We start from the raw sequence: 26,932 nt of genomic DNA on the forward strand, positions 1-26,932 counted from the left end.
CAAAATAAGGACTATGGGAATTTCTAATGAGCTGCCACTTAAGCTTTTAAAAATATTAGTTAGCTTCTCAAGTGAAACCACGTGACAGTCTTCGTTTGCCTTTAATTATATTGCATAGCAGTAGAACTCCAGATTCCTGGGAAAATTCTGTAAAAGTCCTTTTACCTCATGTCTTCTGCCACTGAGAGGTACTTTTGGGAGTTGTAAATTTGCCCACTCAGAGAACAAGATCATAAAAGAAACTGACAGCTTCCAACTACCATCTGTTTCATGCTTATTAGAACTCACTTTAGTTACTAGGATTTTAACTTCTGGCTTTTCTGATACACTTTCTGGATCATTTAATGTGTAGTTGGTAATGCTGATCGGTATTTTTCTTGCCTGCTTCCGTCATGGAACTGGCTTGGAGTCTGAGTGAGCTTCTAGACCCAGCATCCATGAGTATACTTCTACCTGTTTGTTTGTTGAGCTGGGTCTTGGCCACAGCTGAGTCTAGTTAAAGAAATAACATTTCATTTATAGCCACCTTTATGACTCAAAAATATTTGACATGTACACACACTTTATGTCAGGAGAAACCATTCCCTGACAAATTTATCTGGTATTACTACTTGTGTCCAGAATGGGAAGACGGAAGCACTTGCAGCCTATGCCAGACGATAGTTTATACTGTATTTGAAGCTTAATGGAGCTTTTTTTTTGACCTACATAATTTTACGACTCATAAGCTCTCAAGGTACTGATTTGCCAGCTCCCTTTTTGTCTTCTGGGCTTTTGCCTTCCAGGCAGACCTATGTTTTGTTCCTAATTCTTATGTATTACAGTTTTTCTCCATGTAATAGAACTCTCTGCCTTGAGCAGTATAAGATGTGTGGACTGAAAGACTAATCTAAGCAGTTTGGTATCTAATTTGGAGATAGATTTCTTGGGAGGTTTTGGAGCTGGCTGCTTCTGTTAGTAGTATCTCTAGGACTCTTAACTGAAGTCTTTACATCTTTTGGATTCATCTCAGGCTTCTAACTCTGAAACTCATTTGTCTTTGATCTTTCTCATACTCTTCTTAGAAAAAAAAAAAAAAAGTAGGTTTTTAAGTTCAGGTTTGAAACCTCTGAAGATACCCTACATTGTTGAAAAATATTTTGTTTGTTCTCTGCTTTAGGAGGCGTCTTTATACTTTTGAAAATAGTACAGGTTCTCCAGTCATTTTACTTAAGCACACATAACTATACCAAATTACTGTTTGCTTCAGGAGACTGAAAAGAATCCACACTATCACCAAGTTTTCTTTTCTAATTAACCTTTTTAAACAATGGCAGTCTAATACATAAAGGAGGGATGCCCAAAGCCTTCCTTTCTCATTCCTGTCAATGCTTGAAATTATTGAGAAGTTAATTTCCCTTATGCAGGAACATCTGCCAGCCTAAGTGTAATTTGATATATTGCATTGTTTAGTTTATGCATTTGTGACTCTGCAGATTACAATTTGAGAATGCTGGTGTAAAATCCAGACTATTCTGTAATTGTCTGCTTTTTTTAATCTGAAAGAACTATTTTAAATCTATGTCCTTTTAATGATTCATTTGCTGTTTAGATTTTTATGGACATGGTCTGGACAGATCTGGTTCTAGAATTTGCCAACACTGTAATTTGCTAAATTCACTGAAGTTGGACCTGCTGGCTTTGTACTCATTGAATTAAATAACTAGATAGTTTCAGAAATTACAGAAGTAACAGAAGTATTTAGCCTGAAACAGACTATTACAATTGACGACCCTTCCATAAAAGAGATGTACTGGTTTAGATTCAGAGATGCCGTTTGTGGCTTTGAAAGTTTAGACTTCTGTTAGGGACTATCAGTTGAGTCAGCTGAAAAAATTTTGCATTGTTAAAAATTATGCATTTTAATGACCGCTTTGAAAAACACCAGGTTAGCAACTTTTTAATAAGAGGGGAAGGGATGAGGTGCACTGAAGTGCAGAAACATGAATGGTAACTCATAGTATCAACATGTAGATTCCTTCTCAAAATCATTGCTCAAAATGAACAGTATGTTATTTCATAGAGGCAGCACAAAAGTACTGTGATCAATTCTGTCAGTCCGCAGGCTACATGGAACCACTGTGCACTTTGGTGGATGCCAATACACTACCAGTTAATTACTGAACAGAGGTATTGCTTTGCTGAAACTGGTGCATGGACCTACTTGCGATCACCTGATACTGAACATAACTAAGAATCCTCCTTTTCAGTTGTCAGACTGCTTAAAATGAAGAGAACTGGCCTTTTTGTCAGTTAGCCTTCCATAGGCTAAATATGCAGTCAGTCTAAATAGATGCAAAATGCTGTAGTTTTCCAGTTCTGACTACATGAAGTTCAAATCTTCCTGCAATTATAGTTTTCTTTAAATTTGTCATAATTTTCTTGGTTTCTGTAGCTCTACACCGTTTTTTTTTAGTTTAACTGATACGTATTGAGCAAACATAATTTCAGCAAGTAATCTGGGGTTTAAAATGTAAGTAAATGTAAAATTAAAAAATATTACATTTATTAATGTAACTATTATTTATAATAATAATATAAAATAATATAAATTATTATCATTAGCTGTTATTTCCTGTCCTAGCTCAGTCTAGATGACTTTGCTAGTAAGATAATTAGGTTAACTATATGAAAGAAATTTTCACTTACGCTAAAAGAAAAAACATTGTATACTTTTACATAATTCTATTGATGTTTACTGCAGCAGGAACAATAAATGGCTGACGTACAAAATTTTCAGAAAAACAAGATTAATTTTTTTAATAAACTTGCCATTGTTAGTAGTCACCCTGCTTCTAAGAGGTATCTAGACTCTAGTGCACTAAAGCTCTTGTTACTTTGGAGCTGTTTTACTCCGAACATCTATTGACAGCCAGGTTTGCTCCCTAATTTGAATGTCTGCCATTCTAATCTCTGCCCTGAAGTTCCCAGCTGATTTTTGGGATAGTTAGCTGAAGGCAAGCAAGAAATTTATGTCCTCATCCTTCCTAAAGAGATCATTTTGTGCAGGATCTGATGTTAATCTGTAATATATATTTAAAATGCATTTAGATATAAAATTCATCTTACATGCAGGGAATTCAAACCACGAAATTAATTACAATAGAACCACGAGTTATGCTGGTCATGTTATGATTTAAGTTGTATATTAGTGCATATAATTATATTTCTGTTATTAGGAGAGTTGAAGCATCAGAAGCCATGGAATAGAATATCATGCAACCACATAAGTCACTTCACATTAGTACAATTTATTTTAATTTGCTGAAATAAGTAGTACCACTAAAAGCCCGTTGGCGCTGCTTCACTTAGAGCAGAGCATCCTGTTCTGTGCCTGTGCTTGTACAAGGGAGGCTTGTGTCACCTCACCATGCCAGACCAGGAGAGGTGGCATTGGAAACATGCCCTAAACTGGACCAGAAGGTGCTGTGGTTTGCATTTGGTTTTAATTTGAAATCAGTCTTCTAGTGATAAACTACTGGTTATGTCACTTTTCTAAGATCAATTTTATCAAGTGTAATCTCTAAGCATCTTTATGCTGAGTGTTAACTGCAGACCTCCCACAATTCACTGTGTGGGAGGTAGCTGACTAGACTCTTCAACAGGAATAAAATTGCAATTAGAAGTAACAGTTAAAAATATATGGTAATATTTCCATAAAGGATTTTTTTATAAACTAATATATTTCTTGCTGTATTTGTTACTTGCCCTTCAGAATGTGATTATCTGCTTTGTCTAGTTTTGTGGTTATTTGTAAGGTATAGTGATTGCATAGTTGATAATTAGACTTTGCAATCCTTAACACATTATATAGGATTTGAGAATTTAGGGTTCTCAATCTAGAATTATTTCTGATTAATAACAGTAAAAGCCAAGAATAGCATTGCAGAGTATGCAGGCATAATTTTCTGTTTTCAGGTTACTATAGAAAGGCAGTCTGGAGAGCTCTGCCATTGAGATGGATATTTGTGTGACTGTAGCAGATTTCTGCCCATCATAAATGTTCCCTCAGTTACTTAGTTACTAGCTGATTACTTTGTTAGATGTGCTTGCGTTGAAAATTATTGAGATAGTGAAGTTTGTGTTGTGGCTATCAATATCAGAGCATATTTGAATGTCTGAGGTCAGGATTTCTTATGAATAATGAAGTTTAAATACTAATTCATCTAATATTGAGACAAATTTCTTTTGAGATTGTATGGATGGGGTATTCTCACATCTTTTTATCAAAATGCCCTAACCAAATTATATACATTTGGGTGATCCTTCTGTGTTCTTTTTAGAAATGAGACAAGACGTTGATAGCATGATGATGTGGAAAGTGTCACTTTTTTCTTTTCCTGAGGTGCTAAAATATACTTATTGCTCCACAGATGGCAAAGCAGTTCAGTCCTGTAACGGAGACAAATGTTAATTAGGAAACCCAAGAAAGGAATAATTTGGATAGTGTTTTATGTGGATGATAAGTATCCCAGCAAGCTAAGTCCACTTGAAATACAAACAAAGGCAAGAGCCTCAATAGTAGACCAGTCTTGAAAGGATTATGGTCTTAGGTGAGATGACTGATTTCAGGTAGCCTCAGGTGTGGTCATGTAGTTTACATCTTGTGGTAGTAGTCAGTGTGCAGAACTGAGCAGCTGCTTCTGTCTGCTGCTGGATTGCATAGCATGGTGATGCCTTGCGTCTGCAGCTGGGAACATCTGGCATTTAAAAGTGTGGTGTGGTAGGCGATGTACCACGTTCTATTGCTCATGCTGACCCTGTGGCTTTCTCACTGTGGCATTTTGACTTTTTTCTTGAGAAGGCTGCCTAGGAGCTGGTGTGAGTTTCATGTAACATGTATGTTGTATCCTAGTAAAATTGGGTTTGTCTGTCCAAGCCTGGAATGCCACTGTATGAAGTCAATTGTGAGACATTCTTGTCTCACAGAATCCTTTTACGACTGATGAATTCACTAAATTATCTTAACACTGCTTATTTAAATGCTTTTTGTTGTTTTATTACTGAATATTAAAAAAAAAAGGGGGGGGGGGAGCTCAAAGAAGCTATTCCAGATCAGCTTTGTATTTAGTCTTGTTTAATATCTTGACCACTGGCAGGTATTTTTCAGGACTTTTAAAGTGTTAAACCAAAAAAACCCATAACTGCTATTTTACATGCTGATACTTTTGTTGGGCTCATATGTTGAGAGACACCAAAGGTGACTGGTGTCTTCAAATGTTTACAGCTGGCATTGAAAAACCTGAACCCCTTAGGACTTTACAGAGGTGCATTTTTGTACAGTACGTCTTTGGCATGGTCCTGAAATGTTCTCAATGGTCTGATGAGGATTAGGCTTTCCTAACTACATTTAAATGAAACTTAAATCTCTCACAGTATTAATGAACACAGACAGTTTTGAATTAACTCAATAATATTCTTTTGTAAATAACGTTTATTCTAGTTTGATTATTTGAAAATTCCATTATCCTATTTGATTATAAACATTAGCAATGAAAATTATAATTTCAGTTTAGTTTTGCCATGTTATTTCCTAATTTGCATCAGATAAAGATTAAAAAATAAGTATTTCACTGAATAAACTTTTCTCAATAGTACAAGATAATAATTGTCATTATATGATGCTCAGTTCTGAAAAGCTATGAGTATTTTGCATGTTATTCAAATGTCGATTAAATACACACGTGAAAGACTGATTTAAATGTTACTAAAATCGATTAGAAATGCATTAAGCAGAAGTGTAAATTTTAGTGCTATAAAAATTTTGTGCCAGAGCTTAGTTTCTCTGTTCACATAAAGGAACATAAATGATACCAACAATGTCAGCACCTTCAACACTTCCTGTTGAGGTGGGTTTCTATTACAGTGAAATAAAAAGGAAACAAAAAGGCTTTAAAAGTACCAGCAAAAGTAGGCTTTAAGCAGCACCAGTAGTTTAAAAGTGAGATTAAATTTAAAAACAAAGAAACCTTCTGTGGCATGTATTGCCTTGTATGCAAGACTTAAGACCTAGGCATTCATATGCAGTAATTATATATTAAGTGTGATGTCAAGTATTGGTAATAATATCATTTCAGTGATCTGACCCAGCCAGTGATCTGGCTGCAATCCTTACAGAATGCCTAGTAAATCTGTCTTCTTGTTTTCAGCACCCTCGTCCCATGTACATGCCTTGCATCTGGAAATGCCTTTAACCAATAGTCTAAAGTTACCCAAAGGGAATAGTAAAAAAAAGAGGTCTTCCACATCAGTGAGCTCTGAAGGGACAGAGATACAGTGCTCTGTGCCTATAAAGGAGAAATGTTTTGAGAGTCTGAAGGAGAAAATATTAAAGAACGTGATTGAGAAGGACAAGCATTCAGAAGTTGGTAAACTACAATACTTTTTGTTTCCAGTGCTTTAGACAATAAAAATAATTGTAAAATGACATTAAAAATAATTTTATTGTTTCTATTTTTCTATTATTATATACCATTAGGATTTTTTACAGTCTGATGACTTTTAGAAGAAAGTAGGTCATCAGCCAGACATTGCCCTTATGTCATATTCTTCAATTTGCAGGTGCAGTGCGAATGGAAAGAAAAGGAAAACTGGAAGAGAAAAGTTCTTCAACATATGGTACGTACAGAGCAATAATATTTTTAGGAAAAAGGAAAAATTCTCTTCATACATGATGTCTCTGTAGAGTGTAAAATACTTCCTGGCCCCAGCTGTGCTACTTTTGTGTAGGTCTTAAAAACAGTTTTTACATATGTGACAAGTTTATAGTAGAATAATAATTTTGTAAGAGAAAATGGAAATGCCCATAGCAAGGATTTGGAAGGGTCTGAAATTACCTATAAGAGGCTGGAAAAAAAAGATTTTGTTGTTGTTGTGTCAATGATACTGCCATTATTTCCTTGTACTGACCAGTTTGAGGGGGGAGAAAACATTTTGGTTTGACTAGTAAAGCATTTGTCAGTTCTTGGAAAAAAAAGAGGGCTTTGATTTTTATCCTGTGTTTAAAAAAAGAGATGGTCAAGAATTCATAAATTTTTCTGTTTTTCCAGGAGATAAAGTTGTTTCTGTGTTGCCCAAGAAGATAGTAAGACTCTAATTTGTGTGCAGGAAACAATCCTTAAATACTGTCTTTAAGGACTCAATTTCTTCATTATTTATCTCACTGCTGATTATACAGAAAAATATTATGGATTGAAAATATGGACTGTATTTTGTCTGCTGACAATTAATAGGATAAATAGATTATTTTTTTTTCTGAGACAAAAAAGTATACCAACAGTGGTTAGAAAGGAACTGCAGTGTAAAAAATGTGTCATAAATCTTAGTCAGTATCAGTTTGCTATGAGGATGTTGCTGTGTAGTAGAAGGTGCTGACAGCATCAGCAGAAATTTCCTTCAAGAGACTTTGTGTTTAAGACGATGTTATCTTTTTAGGTTGGAATTTTGCACTTTTGAAAGCTTTTTCTCTTGTCCAAACCTTTTTATTGTAATCTGTAAGTAAAATAGATGTCATAAGCTGTTTAAATACTGTTACTTATTTTGTGTGCTTTGCTATATCTTCTTCTATGATACCTCATTTGGAAATACTTAAAATGGTAAAATGTTACTTGTTGAGAGATTCCTTTGAACTATTCCACCAGCAATTAATAAGAGACATGCCCAAGATATCAAGTAATTAAGTGAATCATTTTGATCTGACAATGCAACTGAAATACTTGATTTTTGAATGTCTTATTTAAGTTAAGCCAAATGAAGCAAGTAATTTGAGATAGTACTGCTGTTTTAAAATGTTTGATTTCTATTTCAGGTAAAAAGAAAGAAAAGGAAAAGGAGAAAAAGGAGAAGAAGGAGAAGGATCATAAGTCAAAACAGAAAAAGAAGAAGAAAAAAAAGAAGAAATCTAAGCAGCATGGTAAGTTTAATTTACTTTATTTAAAATAAATAGAACCACTTAGTGTATTTCTGGCATTAGATATTAAAACTTGTTTCTAAACAATATGAATGTCAAATGCTAGAACTTTCAAAGAAATAAGTTTTAGCCTTTAAATGTTGAAAAGACACATGTCTATGCCCTCATTTTTGTATTTATAGCCTGTCTCCACATGATAGACTGATATTTTTATATTTTTCCTTCCTTCAAAAGATAGGCTCGCTCTTCTCATCTCTTCAAATTCTTCAACTGAAACTCTATATACGCACCTATCTTTTTTCCTTGAATGTTAAAATTATTCTAGTATCTAGTCTGTTACTAAATTTCAGTGGTTTACTGTAAAAAAAAAAAAAAAAAAAAGCCCCTCCTTAATAGTTAATCCTTAACAGCTGAGGTTGACATTTCTGTTGCAGCAACCTTGTCTGATGTCTTGACAAATGGCGATTCCATTTGTATACATCTTAATTCCCTATTCTAGTACTTTGATCATATCACTCATTATTTTATTTTCTCTGTTATTCCCATTGCCTAGGGGGACAAAAATAATTTGGTTTTTAGGTACAAAGCTCTGGGTAATGTGCTTTTTTTAAGAAAACAAAAACCCCTTTCAAACCACTTTGTGCTTTTTTCACCTTCTTATTGCAGAACTCCTGTAAGTGTGGTTACAGTGCCATCCTTTCTGTAACTCTGGCGTGATTTCAGTGGAAAAAGTGGACAATGTTTGTGTTCTTTTTCTTAATAGAAAGATAACTATCCTTCTGACCAGCACAGTTTTATAGTTTCTTTGTATCTCTTCCCCTTTTCCACATCCTTTGGTTCTTTTTCTCTCCTGTAAAATCTCATTGCAAGTTCTTGGTTTACCTTTTTTTGCATCCAATGCAGTTTTAGTTGCACCATTAAGGCAATAAAAATAACAGTATGGGCAAATGCAAACTCACTCTTCGTTTTCTTCTTGCCAAAGATTGAACTTTATTTTTTGTGTATTATGCCTGCTTACTTCAAAAAGTGTTTCAGGACTTACTACTAATATTTATCTCTGCTGTTATTTGGTGGGTTTTTTTTGAGACATTTAAATATTCAAAAACTTAAAAATGAGAACTTAGACTGGCCTTTCTATGTCTATCAGATTGACTTTACTTTTGTGTACCTTGGAGTGTACTTGACGAGATATCAGTTTTAGTAACTGATTAAAATGTCTTAAAATATGGTGAAAATTTCAAACCTATCAAATGATTTTATAGTATTGTTTCCTCAAGGGCATGTGCAAAAACCCTGTGCATTAGAAGGAGCTTCTGACCACAGACTTTTGAAAGTGCCTTGTGGATCTCTAGAGTGATTATGCGTTTCACTGTCCGAAATTTGTGCTGTAACATGAAAATGCTCCCAAATTCTGCATTGCTTCAACGTGAACTGCATTAATCTAGGTTTCATGTACTTCACCATCTTTATAGTGGACTAATATAATTTTCAACTATAAAATTCAATTTTACCTTAAAGTTATTGGGAGCTTTTTGCTTATACTGGGAAGGCAAAAAGTATTGCAAGTATTTACAAAAAGATACTGGTAAATGCTAGGTATGCAAGAGCCAAAGAAGAGAATAAAAACCCCAAGATGCTAAGCAGTCCTGGCTACTTCATCTGTGATAATTAAAACATGGCAGATAGAGTTAATACTCTCCATGTGTTCCATTTTTATGAGGAAGTTCAAAAGTAATGTGCCATCCTCTTGTGTACAGTAATATCTCCAGCAGCACTCTCAATGCAGTTTGAGAAGAGTGAGAAAAATGTTTTATAGTTCTTCTGTCCTTTGAGTATATGACACTGAGTGTTGGTGTGAAAGTGTTTATAAAAGTAAGCAAAAAATGATTGAAGTATTTGAAAAAAGATCTTTTAATAGGTAACAAGTTAAGCTACAGATTTGAAATAAGATCAAAACTACAAATGTGTATTTTGTAATGGGAAGATGTTGACGGTATTTTTCCTAAGCATTCAGTTTAAATTAGTTCCAAAGAAAGAGGTAAATAGAGAAGTTTTTTGTTATCTTTGGTGTTGAATCCTGGAATTTAGATGAATTACCAGCAAATGCTGCTGTAGCGCACAATTGAGAAGGTTTTAGAGGAGTTGGTCAGACTGGTGATTCTCATCTGACCATGTGATATACTGGGCTGTTTTGTGAAGTGCTGTGCTTGAAATCAGTCCAACACTTTGCACTGTGTGGGGTGTACCTGGTTCTCTGGTTCCATACAGCTCCAACATTTCTTGAAACTTAGAAGCTTGGCAGAGGTACCATTGATTAGGTTTCAACCTCTAGGGGCTGTATCCAGTGCTTGTAAATACTAGGAGAAAACTACCTACCTCCCAGTGCCCCAGCAAATACAAAAATCCAGATGTAGAAAGCAGTGTGAGTAAAACGTGACCATTTTATTCTTTGCAAATTCATCTTGTGATGAATACCTGAGTATTTTTATTTTTTTTAACCTGGGGAAAAAAGAAAAATGCTTTGTCAGAAGCTAATTGAAAAATGATTTGTCAAAAGAAGCAGTCTTCTCTTTCTCCAGGACTTAACTCTACTCAGGACATGAGCAGAAATGAAAGGGTGTGAGGCATGCTCAGTTCCTTTTGAATCAGATTGAGGCATCTTGGGGAAGAAGATGCACTGGGCACATTGTGTGCTTCAGAAAAGTTTTGTGCAAGGCTATAAAAGAAACAAAGAAAAACAACTAAACCTTTTGATTTTGTGCTCCGAGTGTATATATTACCATTAATATAAAACCCATATAACACAGAAGGTAGGTAATTTCTGTTATTTATACTGTTCTGTTACAGTGGGGTTGATAACAATACAACATGCAGCTCACCTACTCATTAAGTTAACTCTCCTACAGTGAATATACTTAGGAAATGTAGTAGGTAGTGGTTTTTTGACAAAAGGAGAAAGGGCCCCTTATTACAAAAAGGACAGTGAATTACTTGAACATGTCCAAAGAAGGGCAACGGAGCTGGTGCAGCATCTGGAGCACAGGTCTGCTGGGGAGCGGCTGAGGGAACTGGGGGGGTTGTCTGGAGAAGAGGAGGCTGAGGGGAGACCTCATCGCCCTCTACAGCTCCCTGAAAGGAGGGTGCAGAGAGCTGGGGATGAGTCTCTTTAACCAAGTAATAAGCGATAGGACAAGAGGGAATGGCCTCAAGTTACACCAGGGAAGGTTTAGACTGACTATTAGGAAGCATTTCTTTCCAGAAGGGGTTGTTGGGTGTTGGAATGGGCTGCCCAGGGAGGTGGTGGAGTCCCCATCCCTGGAGGGGGTTTAAGAGTCGGGTCAACATAGTGCTGAGGGATCTGGTGTAGTTGGGAGCTGTCAGTGTGAGGTTAATGGTTGGACTGGATGATCTTCAAGGTCTTTTCCAATCTAGATGATTCTGTAAATATGAACAGTATCTTTATGGAAGGTATTTAGGAGAGAAGTATATTGTGGAACCCATTGCAAGAAAACTGTAGATACAGGTGATAGTGGGAATGCTTCCTGTAGATGAATGAAAGTGTAGAAATGTGATTACTTATATTCGAAGTAATAAGTTTTAGGAGGAGTAAATGGATAGCTACTCTTACCATTTTACCAGATAAGACAGACATGGACACACTCAAGTGGGTCCAGAGGAGGCCATGAGGATGATGATGGGGTTAGAGCACCTCTCTTGTGAAGACTGAGAGTAGGGGTTGTTCAGCCTGGAAAAGAGAAGGCTCTAGGGAAATCTCACAGTACTTAAAGGGGGCTACATGAAAGATGGTGAGACACTTTTTATCAGAGACGGTAGTGATAGGATGCACAGAGGGTACATTTATATTAGGAAGAAATTCTTCACTGTGAGGGTTCTGAGGCCCTGGCACAGGTTGCCCAGAGAAGCTGTGGCTGCCCCCTCCCTGGCCAGTGTTCAAGGCCAGGTTGGACGGGGCTTTGGGCAACCTGGGCTGGTGGAAGGTGTCCCTGCCCATGGCAGGGGGGTAAGGTCCCTTCCAATCCAAATCATTCTATGATTTGTGAATTGTTGACTGACTTGGGACAGTCTCTCCAGTCACTGTGATTAAGGACTGGTTTGCATATGTTTTTCTTGAGGCTGTTGCATATAGTATGTGTTAGGGGAAATATATCATGCTGGTATCAATATAACTGTCAATACTGTATTACCAGTAGGCACAAGCACACGGTGCTGTCTGTGCTTGTGTGAGTGCTCTAACAACCTCATCTTGCTGCACTCTGGCTGAGCAGGATGGGGCCCACTAGTGAGAATATACAGATTGATAAATGTACATTGTAGATTGCTCCAGCAGCTGGGCTCAAACACTGTCTGCCCAGTAGCTGCCTCTGGATCCCAGTCTTCCCAGTTGCTGGCACCTGGAGATATGAGCCGCTGGGGCCACAGCCCCACTGCCGTACAGACCATCTCGCTTCTGTGTGCTCTCAAATGCTCCCAGAGTTGGCCAGGACTCCCCAGTTCCCCATAGTCCCCCTGGCTCTCACCCTTAGAGGGGCACTCACACCCAGAGCTGGCCCTCACAGACCCACTCAACCCTTGCTCCCAGGCCACTTCACCTGCTCACAAGCTGGTCCAGCTTGATCTCTGCTAACAAACACACTCTCACTGGCTCCAGGTGCTGCAGCGTGAAGTCATGGGCTTCTGTGACCGACGGCTCCTGGGATGGGCCTGGAAGCATCCCAGGAGGGTTTTCTTTGGGCTCCCTGTGCTCTTCTGCAGGTTATTCTAGGTAGCAGTGTTGGTAGTGCTACAAAAAGACCTAAGGCAAAAAGAGAGAGCTCTCGGCAGCATCTCTAAGGATAGCAGATGGTACAGGATGAATTGTGGAAAAAGACCGTATAATGTTCTAGGAGAAATTATTCCTCTGTACATTTAGACATGTGGGGAGCTAAATGGGTAATGCTTATTTTAACTATTAAACTTCATTATGTTTCTTACTGGAAATATTTTTATAAAATCTGAAGAGCTTTTGCCATTTCATATTTACAGTTTCATCATCTTAATACCTCAATGTTGATATTCTTCTGAACATAATTTTACAGTATTATTAAGTACTTTTTTCCCTGCACTTGTCATAAACTTTGCTTTTGTAACAGCAATTTACTTTCTTTTAACTTTTCAGATTATTCGGATTATGAAGATAGTTCTGTTGAATTCCTGGACAGGTGCTCCTCTCCATTAACACGGTCCTCAGGGAGCTCTCTAACTTTGCGCAGCATGTTCTCAGAGAAGAATACATCATACCAGTATCCAAGAGCTATCTTGTCTGTTGACCTTAGTGGAGAAAGTAGGTTGGCTGAACAGCAACTTTAAATTTTTAGGCTTAATTCTTAAAGAAAGAGAATTTTAGTTTGTGTTTGGGATTGTAGCTATAAATATGATGACTGATTTATATTTCATCTGTTTAAATCAAAATGCTTATACTTCTCAAGCTGTTCTGCACTGTACTTGCTTTGGTTAAATATGTCTGCTTCTGAGGACATCATGTTAAAGGCATTTTGCAGAATTTATCAAGAAATCTAATACACCGGCAGTGTTTTTAAGAGCGATTTTTTGTTTTTTTTTTTGTTTTTTTTTTTTTTTGGTTGCTATGTGCAGGTTAAGATTTTTAACTGTCAAAACCCCCTGTATTTCTGTAAAGTATTGCATCTCTGCGTGCACAGTTTCATATGTATTTATTTTTACTAGACCTTTCAGATGTGGAGTTCTTAGATGATTCCTCTACAGAGAGTTTGTTACTTAGTGGTGATGAATACAATCAGGACTTTGATTCAACTAACTTTGAAGAGTCTCAGGATGAAGATGATGCTCTCAATGAAATTGTTAGATGCATTTGTGAACTGGATGAGGAAAATGGCTTTATGATTCAGGTAAAGAAATTGAGAGCGATATATTTTCCATGTGAATTTCTTGCTTGTGAAGGTGCCCATTTAATGTGTTGGAGACTGAAGTTATGTAGAGAACTGTAAATAGAAGCGAACAATAACAAAATATTTTTATATTATGCACTTCTCTGGTGTATGCAGAACTGTTACTCTAGGATGGAGTTTCTCTAACAAATCAATATGTAGAAGAGGTTTGTAAGGAAACGTAACCTTTTTTTTATAGCCAGTTGATGATTTTGGAATAAAGTATCCTTTCCCCCACACAAATCATCACTTCTGTCCACAGATGATCCTGATTATACCAGCCCTTCTGGTCTGGCCCTTGTGCTTTGCAGTACCAATTGTAGAAACCACTCTTCTCACTGTAGATTGTACCTGAGGTGTATCCAAGATCTCTGCTATACAGATGTTACTATTCTTAGTAACTGATGTGTGTCGTGTGTGCTTCATCTTTAGAATAGCAGTTCTCAAACTAGAAATCACTAGCTGGTTTTATAAACTAAGGATTTAAATCTTATTTGGTGTAGAAAAAAGGGAAGAAGGCTATACAAGGTCTGCATTAGCATTCAGGTGCTGACGGATTGCAACTACTGCTGCTTATTTATTTGTACTCCAGTGAGGGGAGCATTTCCCATCTAACAATGAATAACTTAAAGTCTTTGTCTCAAGGAATTCATAATACAGTGGTTAGATCAGATGGAAGCAACAGTGAGGAAGAACTTAGTTGTCATTACCTTTAAAATGCCATGAACTTCTGTGTTTTTTTTTTCCACTACTTAAAACCCAGGTTTGTATTCAACCATTAATGTGGCGTAGTTTCTGTTAAAAATATGGAGCCTTTTTTAGTTGAGATTTGGAGGAAGAGCAAGTATGACTGTTTGATGTTAATGGACTTAAAGTCTTTTGGAAATGACAGAAAGACCTGAAAATGAAGGACACGGACTGTCCCTGGGAACACACTGAAATGCAGTGCTGTGTTGGAGGAACTAAGCAGGAGTTCAGCTATGGTAATAAAGTGGAAAAATGGGCTGGCGTAGAAATCTTTGGAGAGAGGAGAGGGAATCGTAGCCATAGTGACATGACAAGAGGAAAGGTGACTTCAGTGTTTTGAATAGATTGGTGCTCAAAAGCATACCAAAGCAAAGAGGAGAGACTTTCAGTTGTAAACCAGAAGATATTTGGAACACAGGCAAACACTGAGTTGAGAAGAGGAAATGTATTTTTAAGTGGTAGTTTCCTGCCTGTTTCTAAAGTCCAACAATAGCCTGATTTTTCCTTTTCATGCCTTGTCACACAGAGAGCAACCAGTTTGCTGTTTCTAGGCCCTCATGTCTTACCACTTCTATTTTGCTCTCCTTTTCTCTTGTTTCTCCTCTTTCATTTTCTCTTCATTTTCTTTTTCTTTTAGATTTTCCATTGGTGCGATATTAAAAACACATCTTTCTAGCGCACTGGAGAGATGCTTTGTAAATATAAATAATTAAACTGAAGAGTTTTCTACTTTTCACTGTTATGCTGTAATGTATTACATTATCTTTCTACTTTACTGTAATATTATACTCCTGTTTTATGTTTCACTACTAAATATTTAGGTGCTAAAATACTGAATGTTGTAATAAAATATTATTAAATATTGCATCTTCAATTTCTTATTTTTTTTCCAGTCTGGAATTTGTGGTTGAGGTAACTTTCAGAACTAGAGTTCTTTTTTAGCTTGATGTCTTTGTGTACCCAAACACAAATTGCCCAACTAAAATAATCCTACTCAAACCAGCTGTTTAAGTTAAACTGCTGTTCTCTGCATTTTGACGATACAAGAAATAGCTTCTGATTTTTTAATCTACTTATCTCAGTTTTAGTTTTTGCTTTTGTTTTTTTCTGATGTCAGTGTGAAGAGTGCCTGTGTTGGCAGCACAGTGTATGCATGGGTCTGTTAGAGGACAGCATTCCAGAGCAGTACATCTGTTATATCTGCAGAGATCCACCAGGTATGGGTAAACCACCTTTATCTGCAGCTGTCTGCTTGGGATTTTTTTAGTGGAGATGTTATGTATTGTTTAAACTATTAAAGCTTTGGGTTTTGTTATGTTATATTTCTTTGGGGCAAGAGATTCTAAGTTTGCCTCTGAGCAGAAACTTACTTTCCTGTGAATAACATCTTGTTCAGCTATGCTAAATCTTATTCATGACCCTGCTTACTGTTGCTGTACTTGTTAAAACCTAATTCCTCAAAAGCCTTAGCACTTTTTCGTCTTATAGTCTGAAAAATCTTCCTAAACAAATGATTCTTGTTCAGTGATCTGTTTTGCCTATACTTGGAGTCACATCTGTTCATTTAAGTATTTTTCTGGAAAAAGGACTCATTACCACAGTACACACAGATATGCTGTGGTTGTCATTTCATATTAATTGTAATTTTATAACGTTTTTCCGGAATTGTGTAAATAACGATGTGGAACTGAATATGTAAAATATGAAAAATTCTATCACTTTTTTATGGTAAACAATAATGCATAAACAGCACATATTGAACTTAAGATTTGTTAGAATAAGTTTGAAATGGTAAGAATTAGGAAGAGTCTATTTACTTTTAAACTTAATACATTTGATTAGGAAGATACGGATTTAAAAAAATTTCTGTCCATAAACCCATTTTTCTTAGCACTTATTTGAAGAAAAACTATGTAGCTTGGAAGAAAGCTTTTATTATTTTTCCAGACAATTGATACAAATGCACATACACGTCTTCTGGTGAAATATCTAACAGTCCAGCTGTTTCAGAAGGGGGCAATAATTTACTTTCATTCTGAATTTCAGAAAAGAAATCTGAAAACTGTTTGCAGAGGTATAAAATAGCACAGTTTCTAGATGTGACCTTTCCATTAGCCCCAGCCTGAATCTAAATTGATGTATAGAGTCTTGTTTGATAGTTCTGTGTGCTGTACTCTTTGAGTAGTTAAGCTTTTTCTTATTAAAACCAAATAATTTGTCTTGTGTTCTTTCCCTGCACTGTACTAGGTACTTCGTTATCCCCTGCTATGCAGAGACTGTGTCCCTAATTTTTATCTTCTCTCCCTTCCTAACTATTACTTCTTTTCTTTCTATGTCAGGAGAAAAAGGTCATTCACAATGTCAGTATTTTAAAGTGTATTGGGATAATGGGCAGAAAGGAGATAGACAGGGTATTCTCCTGAAAGGTATGAAGGGCTTCCATCAACCCATTCTTTGTTCTGTATATGATGATAGTCTGATATGAAATTGAGTGTAAGATATTGCAGTCTTAGTCAGTCTGTTTGTCTGGGTTCCTCACTGTAAACAATAATAATGGAATAATTAGCATTATACATTTCTAGTTTTGTTTTTTGTTTTTTTTTTTTTGTTGTTGTTGGGGTTTTTTTAATAGTTAAGTTACTGTAGAAGCATTACCGAAATACTCAGTCATGCCTGTTGGGTTAAAATTGTAGATGTTGCCAGAGCATGGGAGACCTAAGGCCCACTTACATCGAAATTGTGTCTAGTAGTTTCTGATAAAAGGCATCTCAAAGGAGAGTGTAAGAACTCTGCTGTCAAATAGGTTTGAAATGTCTGATTTTCATTAAGCCTTCTCCTGGCTTCTAATAAATAGATACTGCCTTCGGTATTGAAGCAAAATAATTGTCTTCTAGGAACAAACTAGGTGTTTTGGATATGTCCATATAAAATCCACTCTCTAACATTTCTCTCGGTAACTTAGGCTTTCTTTTTTTAAGAAAATAGTAAGCTGCCATAGTTAGATAAATAAAATGCCAATTTAAACTTTTTTTTTCAATTAGATTGATAATAGTACCATCCTTAATATCCTGTACTTTGATTGAAAAGGTGATTAGATTTTCTTTTCAAATGCCATTTGGAGAGGTCTTGAGATTTCAGGATTTTTTTTTTTTTAAATAAATGTCAAGAGTTTCCTCTTAATCCATGGAAACCAAATTTTAATATATTAATAGCAGAATCTTGAATCACTTTTCGTGGATGTTAGGAGACATTTAGGAGAGTACAGCATATAATTATAGCACTCTAGTTTTAAATACAATTCTGCTGTGGCTTTAGATGATCTTCAATTTGTTTATTGCTTACCCCAGGTCAGAGGTGGAGTGCCAAATATCTTTATGATAAAGACTGGCTAAACAATGGACACATGTGTGGATTATCTTTTTTGAAAGAAAACTACTCTCACCTTAATGCCAAAAAGATTGTGTCAACACATCACCTACTGGCGGATGTCTATGGTGTAACTGAAATATTGCATGGACTACAGTTGAAGATTGGGATATTAAAGTAAGTATCAATCCAGGGTTTATTCTCCATCTTTCAATATTTAGGTAGCAGAGACTACCATTATTCCATATACATTATTCTCTCATATGAAAGTTCTTTCTTGTATGATAGTTTAAATAATTCAAGTGCAAGATGTAGACAACCCTCAGGTTCAGTGAGAGTTAGGTGTTCAGCACCTGAACCAATCTGGTATATTTGGATTTTTGGTGGTATTTTTTTTTTTAATAGACAGTTTTGTTTGAGACATTCTGAACTTATCCTAAATTGGTAAGTGACCTGAGAATACTTACATGCTAGGTAATGGCGCTTATCAATAGTTGCGATCTAGCAGAAGTGTATGCTTAATACTTCAGTCCTGTAAGTGGTGTTCTCTAACTTGCTTTTTTTCCCTCCCCTTCATTGCAGAAATAAGCACCACCCAGACCTTCATCTCTGGGCTTATTCAGGGATGCGAAAAGAACAAGAACAAATAACTGTTGGGGTAGAGAAAAAATTAGTGACTTTGCCGGATTCTGTTAATTCAACTGAAAGGACGTGTCGCAGTCAAAACCATAAAGAGCAGCCCAGTATACCCCAGAAGATGGAAGAAACGTACATCACAAGTGAGCACAGTTACCAAAAACCACAGAGTTTTGGTCAAGACTGCAAAGCAGTCACTGACCCTATGAGCTCAGATGATGAAGATACAAGTAGTTTTGAGGAAGACCAGGAATTTCACATAGAGAATAAAAACTGTTTACAATATTCTTTTAAAGATGATGGCATGAATGAGCAGGTAAGTATCATTCTTCATCTGGGAAGCTTCATAGTTGGAAAAATATGTTCAGTGTGATAAAACTTTAAGCACATACAAGTATTTAGAAATATTCATTGTTATAAGTCTACATATTCTATCAAGTCAACAAAAATTACTAGAAGCAAAGTTGGATCACAGATTGCTTCAGGTGAAGTATACGCATTTCAGCTGGTGAATGAGATGCAAAGTATTTTTAAAATATTACTTATGTCAAAAAGGCTTGTGCTCAATCCGGGGGGCAGGGGGGGCAGAAATCCCATGCTTAAAGTACAAGGTCTTGAAACAGAACGTATATGTGTTTTTCACAATGTGAGGAAAATAAGCCAAGTTTCCTTTCTTCTCAATTCTGATTTCTGCACCTGTTTGTTGTTGTTTGTTAAACTGAGATTTGTAATAGTGTTTATTATTGTACTGTATTCTTTTAATAGCAATTCTATCTAGAATTCTGTCCACAAGTCATGATTTACTGACCAACTAGTTTCACTTCATGCAACTTCTTTGGTGTCTCTTACGTGCCATATTTCTTCTAATTAAACATTTCACAGGTTTTTAGTCAGGATTATATTTGGCTGTTTAAACATCTCTTTCTCATTTTTGCATTAATGGTTTGAATCCATTACTTTGTGGAAAAAAAGTCTGAAACTTGTTAGTCTGGTTTTAGTGAAGAGTTATCTTTGAGCAAAAAACAAAGTGAAACAAACCTTTCTGTTTTCTACAATACCAACTGTGTGAGAATAATCGCCAAACTCATCCCCCTTTTGAAGTACAGTTTCTGGTGTGGAAGAAATGAGTAAGATATGTCTTTTTTTCTTTTAATTTTAGTTTTAAATGTGGCATGTAAGCTATCATAGTCTGAATGGGAATTTTTTGGTCATTCTAGTTAGAAATAACTGTTTGTATGCTAAATCGCATGATTATATTCAGTTTATGTAGTAAGCAGCAGTGTGAAATAGTGAACTTCCAACAGTAGCTTACATTGTCATTGTAAATAGTATAAATACATTTAGAATTAAAAGAAAATATATGGGAACAGTGAAACAAAAGTAATGTTTCCTTTAGAGACTAAAGCATATAGCTATAAAGCTAAGTGCTCTCTGTTTTTAAACCAGGAAGAGATCTGGGGCAGTATCAGAGTACTGCTTCCTTTGGAACACCTCAGTTTACCTTGTCAGTAGTCAGCCTTGATACCTGAAATAAGGTTTTCTGTCTAGACTTCATACTCAGCTCTCCTTGGTTTCTCCATGAACCTGTTTGTACTTACCTTAAAACCATGATGACACTGACATGGAAGTGCCATTTTTACATGAACTGACTTCTCTGTAAGGTGTTGTCTTCACTGCTCCTCAAAGTTTTGTTTCAGTTTGGATTCTCCATTCTAGGATCCCACAGAGCTTTGAGTATTCTGCTTTGTCTTACACTAATCTACAGTTCTGTTATGTGTCTTTTCTCTTACAATGTTCAGATTGACTATTATCAAGTCCCTTTCTGGACTATGAATAATCTTTAAAATTGTGTTTATCTTCCTTGTTCATGCTTCTGAAAGCATAAGTCTTCCACAATTAAACCTCCCATTTATTTTTTTTCTTTACAAGCTGGATCCTGTACTCTGCTTTTCTTATTACCCCTACCACCACTCCCTAACTGCCTACGTTGATCTCTTAGCTTAGAGGACTTGTTTGATCCTGTGGGTATTTTGAATAAATACAGAGGTCATTAGAAGGGAAAAAAAAAATCATGATGTTATTTAGCTTTTAAGTTTTTCTCTATCTTAGTGCAGTGGGCACCTAAAAGATTCCCTTAACACATGAACTTGGTTTTTGAATTACAGACTTGAGTCCTCAAACAACAAGGTTAAAATGACATTATTTTTCTCAGAGTTTTTGAGAGGGTCTGAAAATTGTAAGAAATGGGGCATTTCTTATTTACATTGGAAATATCCTTTATAAGATTAATAATGGTTTGAATAGTGAAAATACACTGTGGAGGCAAACCTGATGTCTTGAAAAAAGGAAGATTTTTATTTGAACAGTTTGAGTTTAGAGGCTTTTTTTGACTTTTAAAATCTGTCTTTGATAAATAACTCTTTTAATTAATATTGTGATAGTACTTGTCCTCCAGGACTTGCTCATAAAACTGCTGGCAGGTCGGTCCAAGTTTGATTTGGATTTTTTTAAATTGATTTAAAGCCTTAAAAAGAAAGGGGTTTGTTTTGGTTTAAGTAGGAACTTAGAATCCATCAGTCCCTATTTTCTTCTTCCTTTTTCACTCTTCCCATTCTTGACTGAAGGACAGTATACTTTATTTTTCTTATTGTGAGATGCGGAAAAAAATTTGCCAAGCACTTCACCAGAGAGGTGTATTAATACAATAAAATTCACTCATTGCTCTGGCATTTGCCATGAACTGACACTGTGTGAGCACCCATAGCCAGCACTCTAGTCCCTAAAATAAAATCATCAGTTGTGAGAGAACTTGATCAGATACTGAGTCATAATACATATAAAATGGAAACTGAATCCTGCTAATTAATGAAGATGCTGAACATTTAAACCCATTAAATTTGGTATACTTCATTTGGTCATTTCCATTAGCTGCAAAGTCAGATACAAAAAGGTGGGGAACTTGTGTATTATCTCTGAAGATACTGATTATTTCAAAGAAGGCAATCTTCCTCAGATCCTATGTTTGCATAACTCTGCATGTTACTGCCCTAGTAACTATCCCCAAATATGTTAAATTCTGTCCCAGAGTTGTGCTTGCAAGTTACATGGGACCATAGCAATGGTAGGAAGAGAAGTCTCTTGTCCTAACAAACAGAATGGCCAGCTTATTTGTGCAAAATAATTTTTGACATCTTGTTATTGCTGCATTTTAGGGAATTTTCTTTCATTCTCTGACTAAGTTTGAAACAAACCATAGGGTTTTGCACACTTACAGTGATGCACTTCAGCACTTCATGATTTAAGTCCAGATTTATGTAAAAAGGGCACAGAAATGCAGTCTGTATTACTGCATTAAAGTGCTTGAGCTTGTAAACTTTACCTCTTGCCTCACTCCCCCAGTGCTATACATGCTTATTTGTATATTTGCATTTTGTTTGGTTTAAAGTATTGATGTGTCATGTAACATGGGGTTTTGAGTAAGCTTGTTGTCAAGTAGACAGAAGTACAGTTCTAAACCAGCGTAGTTTATCATGTCACTCAAGTGTTGAAATCAACACCAGAAATGAAAACAAAAAAATCCTCTTAAATGGCAATTTTTTTCTTTCTGTTGCTCCCATGAAGAAGAATTCTGCTGAAGGAAACACTGTGTTTGTTTGTAATGAAAGAAAAGGCTCAGAGGAACAAGTGGATACACACCTTCAATGGCAGCTAAATCTCCTTACCCATATAGAGAATGTACAGAATGAAGTCACCAGCAGAATGGACCTGATTGAAAAAGAAGTTGATGGTAACTGCATTGCCAGATACTTGTTAATAACACCTGTAACAGGTTCTTTCATAGCCACTCTGTTCAAGATGATCTGAGGCACTAAGGATGAATTTTCAAGTATTGTATTAAAATTTGGGTACCCAAAATTATACCCAGAGCTTGTACCCTTGATCCTTCCTACCCCCTTACACAAGTTTTTAATGCCAAATAAAGTAGCTTAAGTACTAAGGACCCCTGAAAAATTAGCTCAAGTTTGTGACTTCAGAAAGCTTAGATAACTTGTCTAGTCCTTGTCCAGATGTGGATCACAAAGTTAATAGATTTTTTTTTTTTTTTCTATGCCTGGAGTGGTTTTAGCCTCATTGTTCTAGTAATTAACAGTATTTAGGAAAAAAACCCGCATGTTTGTTCTGCCTTTTAATTTAGTTTGCTATATAGTAGTAAGTGCCAGGTTTCAGGAAGACAAATCAGTCTTTATGAGAAAACGAGTGAAATTATAGTGTAGAACAAAATATTACAGCACATAAGTTTACTTGCCAGTCATAGAAATTAGAATGAGGGGTTTATAGTCTAGTCATAGGAGTCCTTTATTTGTCTTTTGACAAATAAAGTCTTACTCCTATTTGCAGTTACACTTTCAATATTTCTCCTGTGCTAGGCTGTATATCTGGGCTAACAGGGTTGACGTTTTTCTTTCTGTCTCTGCAAGCATAGAAACTCCTTGAAAACATTTGAGGATTGGAAAATCATTCTGTAATCTGGATCTTGTAAACAGGAGCCTGTTAACATAGCATAAGCAAGCCTTGCATTTAAGGATTGTGTTCTCTGTTGCAGAACTGTCAGAGCTAGAAGATCATGAACTGAGGTTTCTTTTATGTGTATAGATGGTAAATTGTTAGCTAAGGGTATAATTTGCTCCCAGGTACCTTTTTCTAGTAACAATCAAATTAGAAGTTATGTTTAGAATGTCTGAGTGAAACACAGAATTAGTTGGTGTTTCCCTAATAAAAATTTATTCTGTTAAATAAAAACCACAGCCTCGGTATAGTTTCCCTTCTTATAAAAGACAGAGTAAGAAAGCAAAGTTTATTTTTTTTAATGTAAACTGTTTCTTGAAGACTTATTCTAATCAACTTCTTCCTTTTCATTCTGTAGTTTTAGAAAGCTGGCTTGATTTCACTGGAGAATTGGAACCACCAGATCCTCTGGCAAGATTGCCTCAGCTCAAGCGACGTATCAAACAGCTCTTAATTGACATGGGGAAAGTACAGCAAATAGCAACACTTTGCTCTGTATGACAAAAGGAAGAATAAAGAAATACAAATAGGTTCCCTTACAGTGAATTTTCTTACTAGCCACCAGACTGACAGGAAGACAGCAGAAAGCTGAGCATTTATCTGATTCTTTGCTGATTACATTATTAGCCTGAAGCTTTAGAGAGGAGAGGAAATTTAGAGTGAGGAATCTGTTACATTGGAAATCTGAATATTCAGTGTCCAAGTTTCAAAATGTAATATATTACATACTGAGGAATGTTGATATGATTTTAACATGATAAACAAGAAAATCCCTGCACACAAGAAAGTTGAACAAAAAAATCTCTGAAGAACAATGTTACTGTTTTGAGACTTTCAGAAAAAAATTCTAAATTTGCAGAATTCAGCTGACTGAAAAATCTTGGGAACTTCTTTTTTAATGAATTCCTCTTACCTTGCTAGTGAAAGATAGACACAGAGAGATCTGTAGCCTCTCTACAAGGAAAGTTTTTAGATTATTTCCTTCTCTCATGAATTTTCTGGAAAACGAACATACTAGCTTTGATTTTTTTTTTTTTTTTAAAGAAATTACTTACTATGGTCTCCTTTTTAAAATATTTTTTTAAATAGAAATCCTTATTACAGCACTCTTAGGCTCCTTTAAAACATAAGTGACAAATAGTGGTCAGATGTGCCAAATAATATTAAAACCACTGGGATGAGAGTTTGATTATGACTTACATGAAGGTTTTTCCAAAGTCCTACTCGGTGCCAGCAATCCATCCAAAATTGTGTCTAGTTTATATTTTTTTATGTTATACTGCAGTATTCAGGATTCAAGGTACATTTTTGTCCTGGGTAACTCTGTTCTGGTCTTGGCCCTCTGAAACTTCACCATCCTCAGCTGGGATGAGGAATGACAAGAGCATCAAAACTGTCTGTGGCTGTGAATATACTAAACCACTAGAATAAATATCAGAAGATACATTATTCAAGATGTTTTTATAAAATCTTTCAGCTTCAGTGAATGAAATGTCATGAAACCAAAGGCAACCTACTTGCTCTTTTAGTTCTTGCTGGATTTTGAGCCCAGGACTTTCTCTGTGCTTATAAGTTGCCGCTGTACCCAGTGCTACATGCATATTTGTATGGGTATGTATATGTGTATAGATACACATGTACATATATACATACTATATACATTTATATCTACACATGTCTAGTTTTATTACAATAGACTATAAGAACTGGTGGTTAACATTAAATGTTACCTTTTAACAAGCAGTTTCTAAAATTGAAAATAATGTATGTACAGGTTTTGAAATTTGTAAAATATGACTGTTAAAAGGAGGCTATTTAACTGATGACATTAAGATACTTGAACATTTTATGCCTCACGTCTGTTTATCAGTTCTAGTTATCTGTATAAATGCATTTTAGAACCGATAGACAGTAAACTTGAATTTACCTTTTGATAAGAGTACAAGCCACTGTACATTCAAAAATTATTTAAATTTGCAAACAACACTGTTCTATATGTAAGGTACTGTATGTAAAACTGTTTATTAAAACTATTCTGCATACTCTACATTTTCCACTTTTCTTCCTGATCTTCATACAAATGTAAAAAAGAAGTGATTGTTATAATGTACAGACTATCAAAAATTCTTGGAATGCCTTTTGAGGATGCATAAATTTGAAAAATGTGCCAAAGATGGATTATCTTGGAAAGACTTTGCAACCAGTGCATTGAACTTTCACGATAAAACCATTATTGAGAAAGAAAGCAGCATGGCTGGTTCATTGCTAAAATAAACCTACCCTGACATTTCCCATCTGTCTATCATATCTGAAGTGAGTTAATCACTCTTGATGTCCAAAGCAAAGTGTAAACCCTTGTTAGAGTGGTTGCTATTTAAAAAGTCTTGCCACATCAGGCTTGTAGGAGACATTACAAAGTTGCATGGTAACGTGGAAGTTAATTATGGAATCATGATTGGCAACTTCATAATGCAGAAAGAACACAAGAGCTGAGGAGTTGTTGACATTTTTATAGCAACTGATAAATAAAATACTGTGTTATGTAGTTGGATGCTTAAATAACTGCGTTAATATGAACAGTTGAGTGACTTACTTGCTTTTGGATATGTGAGACGTTTTATATATTATTCACTTGCTGCATATCCTTGAATGTGGTACTGTGTGTACTGTATAAGAGCAATGTAAATCCCGATGAATTACTTTGAAACAAAGTGGAGTGTATTTACATAATTTATACAGCATACACTGTAGCAATATTATGCAATGTGTGTGCATGTGTGTGATGTAATATAATTGTAAATGTTACTGAAGGTGGAGGAGGACCGAGAGATTCCACGTGGGAGGATGGAGGTTTCATTCTTAGTGCAGAGATGGAGGAATGGTATCCTGAAAAGGAAATCTTAAGGTCAAAGTTAAAGTTGCCCTTGCAGCTTAACTGTCTTCTGTTTGTATATGTAATGGTCTCTAAATTTACATGAGTATGTAATTTTATCCTTCAGGATCCTGCCTTATTCAGGATGGACTGTGCTTACAAAAACAATCTGTTCAGTATTTTTTTTATCTTCATTTCTTTGTGTATTTCTTGTATTATAAAAATTCCTGCAAGCATTCATATCTTCTAAGAAATACAATCTCAGTGTCCTTCTGGACAGTGCTATGATACATTGTGTGTTGCTTGAATGCTTCACAAACTTGTCTGAGTTTGCTTTCTCAAATTGTGATGTTAGTCTGTAATGTGAACCTTAGTTTTGGCCCCAGTTTCTCAAGTGTTCAGAAGTTTGGGATGCTTTTGAAGTAGTTTTTTTTTTCTTTAAACACAAGTCAAGTGCCATAAAAATGCTAAGTGTTTTGCACAGAATGTAGCCTACAGTTGATTGCTTTGCTCATGTGCCAGTCAAACCTGATGTGATCTGGCTCATACCAGTATTTCTTCTAGTTGGCCTTATTGAGAGAATCTTTTTCCTATAGGCATTGTTTTCCATCTGTCTTCCTGCTTCCATTGTAAATAATCCAGGGATATACACACAGTCTGTTTGCAACATCATTTATTGGGATGTGAATTGCAATTACTTGTGCTGTATGACAAAAAGAGGCAGACTCTCTCTGAGGAAGAAATAGTATATGGCAATGTATGGACTGGGTTTGATACATCAGCATAGAAAGGTAACATTTTTAAATTTGCAACCTTCTTTTAAGTTGGTATAAC

General features: G+C 35.8%; 1 protein-coding gene across 1 annotated transcript in view; it reads left to right on the forward strand.

The window, feature by feature from the left end:
• PHF20L1 (PHD finger protein 20 like 1) overlaps positions 1-25,467 on the forward strand; it is a 55,417-nt gene extending 29,950 nt beyond the window's left edge. The window contains exons 13-22 of the mRNA XM_026841617.1: positions 6,189-6,407; positions 6,601-6,657; positions 7,808-7,951; positions 13,125-13,289; positions 13,691-13,872; positions 15,776-15,875; positions 18,006-18,201; positions 18,607-18,976; positions 22,282-22,447; positions 23,585-25,467. Coding sequence (XP_026697418.1) covers positions 6,189-6,407; positions 6,601-6,657; positions 7,808-7,951; positions 13,125-13,289; positions 13,691-13,872; positions 15,776-15,875; positions 18,006-18,201; positions 18,607-18,976; positions 22,282-22,447; positions 23,585-23,727 — 1,742 coding nt within the window. The 3' untranslated portion in view covers positions 23,728-25,467. The remainder of the gene's footprint in view (positions 1-6,188; positions 6,408-6,600; positions 6,658-7,807; positions 7,952-13,124; positions 13,290-13,690; positions 13,873-15,775; positions 15,876-18,005; positions 18,202-18,606; positions 18,977-22,281; positions 22,448-23,584) is intronic.
• The last annotated feature ends 1,465 nt before the right edge of the window (positions 25,468-26,932 follow it).

The sequence above is a fragment of the Athene cunicularia genome (assembly GCF_003259725.1).
Source record: "Athene cunicularia isolate RWA chromosome 2 unlocalized genomic scaffold, athCun1 chr2_part1, whole genome shotgun sequence".
In the NCBI taxonomy this organism is placed as follows: Eukaryota; Metazoa; Chordata; class Aves; order Strigiformes; family Strigidae; genus Athene; species Athene cunicularia.